We start from the raw sequence: 8,148 nt of genomic DNA, 5'->3' as shown, positions 1-8,148 counted from the left end.
GGCATTTCTGTCATCTGCTTTAGTAGTGAATTAAGAATTCAGATGTTACAGTCAAAAGAGAACAGTTAAAGATCTCTCTCTCCCTCTGTGGAAACAAGGACGACTGCCACGGGTTACAGCAAGATTAAATGCTTCATCCAGAGGAAGAGGAAAGCAGCAAGTTTGTGAGAAATAAACAAACAAATAACCAAACTGAGTAAAAGGAAGAGGAAGGAATTCGAAAGTGTGGAGTATGAGAGGCAGACAGTGACTGAGAGGACGCCACTTTAATTGTTTGTAGGCAGGCTTTTACCGAAAGCCCAGAGGAGCGGATAAGGACGAAATCAATTTCCCCATCACCCTTTCACTATATATACCCCTTCCCGTCACTCCCATTCATGCAACTCAGAGCTTTTTCCCATCACCCTTCCACTATATATACCCCTTGCCATCAGTCCCATTCATTCACCGTAGAGCTCTCTCTCTCTCTCTCTCTCTCTCTCTCTCTATAGACCACTTGCACACCCTCTTTTCCTTTTTTCTCTGTGGGCGTTACCTTCTTAAACATATTGAGGTGAAGCAAGTCATGGAGATTTTGCATTTCTTGTTTGGGATCTTTGGTGAGTTCCTCTTGTATTCCTCATGCTGTTCTAGTAGTAATGGGTTTTTTATTGTTTTGTAGTCCTTTTGAATCTTGGTAACTAATTGCTGCATTTCTTTCTTGGTCTTGGTGATAGGGAATATTACTGCTCTCTTTCTTTTCTTGGCACCAACGTGAGTATCTTCATCCTCTCTCATTCATCATCATCATCCTTCTCTAAATCGTCTTCTCTCAGGATTCTCTTGATAAATCCATTTATCATGGGTGTTGAGAGGTTTTCTGTCAATATTTTGAACCTAGTACAAGTATTAATTGTTGAAGTACTTGTGCATTTATTTTCCTTGTTTCATTTTAACCGGTTTTCTTTAATGATGTTGGTTCGAGGTTTATTTTCAAAAGAAAATGGTTTACAAAAATCAGAGCAAACATTGTTTCTATGTTCAAAGATTTCAAAAGAAAGGTTGGTACTTCTTTGGGTTTTTTTTCTATAGTTTTTTGACTTTTGATCTTCAAAGATTTCTTTATGCACTCCAAGATATTGTGGAGACAACTTCATCCGATCTTTACATTGATACTTGTTCGAGCATCAATGGAAGTCAGGCTTAAAAAAAAAAGCTACAAACCCTATCCTGAGCAATTCTCAGATCTCATCTCACTTTGTTTTCTTGGCGCCTTTCATCTCAAGTTCTCGTGACCGCTTTATTTGCTTTTGTTTCTTATACAGTATTCTTTTGTTGGTATTCCTTTTACTGCACTGTTTTTCTGTACCACTCTCCTGTGCATGCAGAGTTGGACCTTTTTAACCCTAACCCTAAAATTGACCGGACTCGAAAAAGTTAAAAACCACGTACGTTCCCCAAAGCCAGCAATGGGATCACCGGACCCAAGAACCTGTGCTTCTTTCTTCCCCTACCACTTTCCCTCACTCGCACTCCAACCTATCCCTGGTCCTATAAACCCAAAGAAACCCTTTCTTCTTTTACCTTTTTCTCTTTTCCTTTTCAACCCAATCATGAATCCATGATGGGTCATCTTCCAATATTCTCATATACTTTATCCCCTAACTCTTCTTTTGCATGCATACTAACCCTGAAAATATAGATTCCAAAAACCATGAAACCCACTTGACTCCAAGTAAAGATACATGCAACCACCCAACAACTACCCAACCTGTATTAAAAGTGGGTAGTCTTGAATCTTCTTCCCCACAGAAAAAACGTTGCTCCCCACCAAAAAAAGGGAAATTTCCTTAGAGAAAAATAATTATCCTTCAAAAAACCAGTATTAATAAGTGGGCAGTCTTGAATCTTTTGCCCCACCGAAAAATGTTGCTCCCCACCAAAAAAAGAAAAGGAAATTTTCATAGAGAAAAAGAACCATCCTTCAAAAAAAACTGTATTAATAAGTGGGGCAGTCTTGAATCTTCTTCCCCACCTGAAAATTGTTACTCCCCACAAAAAAAAGGAAATTTCAAAGTGGGCAGGCTTGAATCTTCTTCTTCCCCACTTGAAAAATGTTACTCCCAAAACAAAAAGAAACAAAAAAAGGGAATTTCAATTTAAGATACAAAGATTCTCCTTCAAAAAGAAAAAACAAGAAAAAAAGGGATTATATTTACACCTTCCCCCCTCTTTAAAAGCATGGCTTGATTCATCAACGGACTGCATTGAATTGAATTGAATCATGAATGGAAAAATGTTCAGTTGGGCAGTCTTGAATCTTCTTCCCCACCAGAAAATTGTTACTCCCCACAAAAAAAGAAGGAAATTTCAATTGAAAAAACAAAGATGATCCTTCAAAAAAAGAATAAGAAAAAAGAGATTATATTTACAACATCATCTTCAAAAAAGAAAAAAAAAAGTATGAGTTAGTTCATCAACGGACTGCATTGAATTGAATTGAATATTGAATCATGAATGGAGAAAATTTCTACAGGGTGACGTTCAAGAGGATCATCAAGAGCGGGTCGACGGAGGCGTTCTCAGGGGTGCCGTACGTGGCGACGCTGCTGAACTGCCTGCTGTCGGCGTGGTACGGGCTGCCGTTCGTGTCGCCGCACAACCTGCTGGTGAGCACCATAAACGGGGCGGGGACGGCAATCGAGTTGGTGTACGTGGTGCTGTTCCTGGCGTACGCGAGCGACAGAAGGGTGAGGGCAAAGGTGGGGTCGCTGCTGGGTCTGGTGCTGCTGCTGTTTACAGTGGTGGTGCTGGTGTCGCTGCTGGCACTCCACGGGCAGCCCAGGAAGATGTTCTGTGGGTTCGCCGCCACCATCTTCTCCATCTGCATGTACGCCTCCCCGCTCTCCATCATGGTGAGGAAATAATTAACACCACACCTCTCTCTCTCTCTCTCTGTGATTAACATTTTTTGCTAAGGAGTAGTTGTTTCTAAGGTCTATATTGTGCTCATTAATTCTCTTTTTTCCGAGGTTTCTCTCTCTGTGATTAGCAATTTTAATAAGTAGTTGTTTTTAAGGTCTATATCGTGCTTCATTAATTCTCTTGTTTCCAAGGCCTCTCTCTCATATGACAGCCCTTGTGCTTAGCAGCTTAGGGGTTTTGTTGCTCTCTCTCTCTCTCTCTCTCTTTTGGTGTGTCTTAAAAAGTTGAAGGGACATGTTCACCACTTTCATATCAGTGTGAATGGTGGTTCGTGCACCAACATATGCTCCCTTTCTCTCTCATATGACAATTCTTGTGCTCAGGGATTTTGTTGTTGTTGGTATCTCTCTCTCGTATGACAATCCTTGTGCTTAGCAGCTTAAGGGTTTTGTTGTTGTTCTCTGTCTCATATGACAATTCTTGTGCTTAGGGGTTTTGTTGTTGTGGTATCTCTCTCTCATATGACAGTCCTTGTGCTTAGCAGCGTAGGGGTTTTGTTGTTGGTCTGTCTCTCTTGTTGTGTCTTAAAAGGTTGTTGAAGGGACATGTTAGCCACTCTCATATCAGTGTAAATGGTGGTTCGTGCACCACTATTTCGAGAGGGTGTTGCGTGTGCTACTTGGTTATTTTTTGATGTCTAAACCCTCAATGTGCAGCGAATTTTTAAAGTCTTTTTCTTTTCTCAAAATGATGTCTATATCCTAGCAGTAGAAGCCATCTCATCTTTTTTTGTTTCTGTTATCAATCTCCATGCCCTTTGGTTATTTTTCTAAGTGGTCTAAGGGAGATTATGCCTCTTGGCACCCGTTTTTTGGCATTTTTCGATTCATGACCTCATCTTTTGATTCAAATAGAAACCTGTTGATGTTTGCTACAATGGAATTTACCTGACAATTAAACTCCAGTTTGTTTATGTATTTTTTTTGTCACATCTAACGTTATAGCTGTGATCTACATACCAACTGGGGCTCGGCTTGTTTGGTAGGAGCTGTTAGTGCACGTCACCTTGTGTTGGGACGTTGCAAGTTCAAAATCCAATGGCACCTTGTGTAACAGGTGGGGGTCTGCCTAACCCCAGCTTGCCTATAAAAAAATAGTTGTGATCTACATGTTTTTGTTTAGGAACTAGTTTTTGAAAGGCTGGAATCCGACCGGTGTATAAATTTTTTCGTTAATACAAAACTCATGCTTATAATGAATGTACCAATTTGTTTTTTTACTAAAAAACATATTTTTTTAGTGAAAATATCATCAAAAAACCAATTCCCACTAAAACGATCATGTTGAACACGTCTATGTGCTTAGATTGAGTCTAAACAACTTGAATCATGAGCTTCCAACAGATTATAGGTACAATCGACTGTTTGAAATAGGTGATATTGAAAATCACCATTAGTGGTGATTTTTTCAATATCCACCACACATCATGGAAATGACCCCCGTACAGGGTGATGGTTACTGAAAATCACCACTGGTGGTGTGGTGATTTTCAATATCACCTGATCCCTAAAGTGGGTCCAATGAACACTGGTTGACTTTAAGGTGGTAACAATTTTTGCTGTTCCCCATTTCATGGGTAACTCTAGCTACTTACTTGATGTATTAAGTTGATCATTTTTAGGCTTAATTGATTTTGGTGGCTGTTAATGAACGTGCAGAGGCTGGTGATCAAGACCAAGAGTGTAGAGTACATGCCCTTCTTCCTCTCCCTCTTCGTCTTCCTATGCGGCACCTCCTGGTTCATTTATGGCCTGCTTGGTCGCGACCCCTTTATTATAGTGCGTTCTCTCTCTCTCTCTTCAATTTTGGAATGTGCCTTACCAACATTTGGATAAATAGGGATATGGGCAGTATTGTCATTTTCTTAGGACATGAGAATGTGCCCTAAATTCCATTCATTCTTTTTTACTATAAAAAAAATTGTGTTTGTGTTTGTTAGGTTGCTTTAAATTTGAAGCATAGAGTGAGTTTGATTCCATGGGATCTTGAAATATGGGGGATCTTCTCGGCTCAAAGATTCAAGGATGAGGTCCCCCCCAAGCCTCCTTTTTTTTAAAAAAAAATTACAAAGAAAAACCACCCAGATCAGAGACCTAGCCCCGCTGTCTTTGTCTGCCCTATTTATGGTAGTTGTCTTGACTGTGTAAAACTTTGTGAGCTTACCACTTGCCCCAAGGGAGTTGCCACGCATCGGCTTGCACAAGAAGTGATGCCATGAGACTTGAACCTAGACCACCTGCCTAGTGGCCTAGGTCCCATCCCACTGCGCCAAACCCCTTTGGGGTCCCCCATGAAAAGAGCATATTCAGTGATCAACACAGTACCTTGAAAAATGTAATGCCCCTAATTACCGACAGTCATACCCCAGACCGGGAGGGTGTGTAGTGTGCACCCTCGGAACACGCACTGTAGCTACAGTGCATGTTCCAGGGTCTCCACTGAGCGCTGCATGACGTTCAGTGGGGTGTACGGAGGAGTCATACACCGCTACGGCTCCCCCCATACACCCCACTGAGCGCCACGCGGTGCTCAGTGGGGACCCAGGTAGCTACAGTGCATGTTCCTGGGGGGAACATGTAACCTGCCCGCCCCCAGACCTGCCCTCTCCTTAAAAAGAGTCTGGGAGTAACATCTCCCCCTGGACCATTGGTGAGTTGGGATCTAGCTAGGAAGCGCTTAAGCGCTTGGCTATGCGACATTGCATAGGCCCACACCGACAAATTGCAGGCCCCACAGGGAATGCTGTCATGTGCTTGGGTTCGTCTCATAGCAGGGTATTTTGTCTCACAAACAAAGGATCTCAAATTGGATTTGAGTTCCAATGTTTGACAAACCTTGAGACTTGGCATGGGGCCCCTGCACCTATTCAGTCTTCAGCACTACAGATGGGATTGTAAAATATGGTTTTACTGGGTATGGTCTAGGTCTGGTTCATGTAGTTCTTATCAGGTCCGGGTATGGAGACCTGATTAGAGTCAGGTCCGATACCATACCCAGAAATCGGGTCCAAGTCTGGTTTCACCTGGGTCTGAACCAAACCTGATCCGTTGACACCCTTAATTATCAGGAATCTCATACTTTATGCATGAGTCAAGTTCACATCATATTAACTTGGACCGTATGGTTTGGTGGTTGAGAGTGCCTTTCAAATTACCAGCAAGAAAGGGAAACATGGTAATGCTCTTATTCGATCCAAAAAGTCGGATCCAAACTCATGTGTTTGATACTTGATTGGCATCCCTAGTTCTTACAATTTAAAAACTTCAACACGATTATAATGCCTTCTGAAAGTGGGATTTAATTTCTCAAGTTTTTGTGATTATAGATCACAGGCACACAACTTTCACAGAGCACCCACAAACATGTGGAAGTTGAATCACAGACGGAGGAATCATAGTTGTGATTCTACACACCTAACATATGAAAGTTGATCACAAGTTTGAATCTATGAGGCTGTGACCGAGAATTTTACTTTTTTTTGAGAAAGGATATATTAATATAAATAAAAGCTAGTACAAATATACAGCAAAAAGAAGCAGAATACATTCAAGAGAAAAAAGGCAGCCAGACATAATCAATTGAGTCTGTCTCAAAACCACAGCTGACCCAACACCGTCCATCTGAAGCAGCACCAAATGATAACAGCCCCATCAAAATGCTCTGCCGATCACTAGAGTCCACTTTAACATATGGGTCATGTTGATGTATACCAGCACTGGGAGAGTCATCTTTAACGCATGGACCATGAAGCTGGAGATCCATATATAACATCATTTACTGATATGGATCTGGACCTATCTTTACAATGATATGTGGTTGGAGGGTGTCAAATACACCCTTAATGATCCAGTCTCTCTTTTCACAATTAAAATATTAGTAAAAATAATGACAAAATTTAATTGAGAAGAGTCATTCTTGATACCTAAACGTCCTAAATATTTTAGAAAATAAAAATTAATTTGTTGGGAATGTTTTTATCTCGAGCATTAGGCTAGAATTGTTTTGTGGAGTGCATGGCCCATAGTGGGCGTGAATTTGCTCATTTTTACACTTTCGGGCTGGATCATCAAGTTCCAAACCTAGATAGTTGTAGTTTTTTTATAGGCAAGCTGGGGTTAGGCATACCCCGACCTGTTATACAAGGTAGCATTGGGTTTTGAACTTACAACATCCCAACACAAGGTGACGTGCACTAACAGCTCCTACCAAACAAGAGGATCACTAAGGTAGGCTACATGGGCCACCAGCCACCATGTCAAACGATCTAAGTTGGATAAGGTTTGGGTTAAGTTTGGATGACTTTGGAATTTGGCTCAAAATTGCTGACCATAATAAGTCCAGATAGAGTTGGATGACCAGATTTTAGAAAAAGCTGGCGCCGACGGAACACCAACATGATGATGATGATGATGACGATATTAAATGAAAAGAATTCAAGGCACAGACACTTGTCTCGAAAATCCGAGCTTCGGAATGTGTGCATTCATCTATTTTAATTTAATGTCTAATTAGTTAAGAAAATAACTTATATTTAACTGTTGTCTTGATTTTGGAGTACAGGTCCCTAATGGGTTTGGGTGTGGGCTTGGGGCCCTGCAACTGATCATCTATGCTACCTATAGAGATTGGGGTGGTGAAAAGGAGGTGAAGAGAAACAGCAAGGGAGAAGGCCAAGCCAATGGCAAAGAGTGTGCTGCTGCTGCTGATGCAATGGAGATGGGGTACATGAAGCATGACCCCCAAGAACACAATATGGTGCAGCCTTCCTCCCTCAACCATGATACCAAGCTGCCCCGCACGTGACCTCCCCCACGTGGTAGGCAGCTCATCTGCTGGTGGTCACGTGACCTGGCTACATGCAGTTTTCTTCCAAGGTCCCTTGTGTCAACATCTCTGTCTTTGCTGTTTTGTTGTTTGCCTTTCATGTTTTTGTTATGATTTTATGCTTTTTATTCGCCCTTATGGCCATGGTCAATCGTGAAATGGTGGTCTTGTTTTTATTCGAAAGGATCAAGCGGAGTCATGGCGATATATTCGATCAAAAATATCACGCGAAAGCGTGATGTTTTTGTAAACGTTAAAAACATTGATAGTTTCATGATTTTAACTTTTTTAATGAGTATGGGTTTTGTTTCTTTTGCTTTATGTATGTGTTTATCAGCATAACCTCAAGAAACAACTTAT

At 41.2% G+C, this 8,148-nt stretch overlaps 1 protein-coding gene across 1 annotated transcript; it reads left to right on the top strand.

Annotated features, from left to right (window-relative positions):
* The first annotated feature begins 565 nt into the window (after positions 1-565).
* On the top strand, positions 566-7,889 carry LOC149817256 (bidirectional sugar transporter SWEET1-like). Its single transcript, XM_089987051.1, has 5 exons — positions 566-599; positions 717-753; positions 2,516-2,894; positions 4,623-4,742; positions 7,525-7,889. The coding sequence occupies exons 1-5, from the start codon at positions 566-568 to the stop codon at positions 7,765-7,767; spliced, it is 813 nt and encodes a 270-aa protein (XP_089843177.1). The 3' UTR covers positions 7,768-7,889.
* Positions 7,890-8,148: the final 259 nt, after the last annotated feature.

The sequence above is a fragment of the Nuphar pumila genome, chromosome 14 (assembly GCF_984573655.1).
Source record: "Nuphar pumila chromosome 14, dmNupPumi1.hap1.1, whole genome shotgun sequence".
NCBI classification, from domain to species: domain Eukaryota; kingdom Viridiplantae; phylum Streptophyta; class Magnoliopsida; order Nymphaeales; family Nymphaeaceae; genus Nuphar; species Nuphar pumila.
The sequence above is the reverse complement of the archived record's forward strand: the minus strand, read 5'-3'. Positions and strand labels throughout refer to the sequence as shown.

Coding starts and splice junctions, on each gene's coding strand:
- LOC149817256 (XM_089987051.1), top strand. CDS start 566: ATGGAGATTTTGCATTTCTTGTTTGGGATCTTTG. Junction 600..716: donor TTTCTTGTTTGGGATCTTTG/GTGAGTTCCTCT, acceptor TCTTGGTGATAG/GGAATATTACTGCTCTCTTT. Junction 4,743..7,524: donor GTCGCGACCCCTTTATTATA/GTGCGTTCTCTC, acceptor TTTGGAGTACAG/GTCCCTAATGGGTTTGGGTG.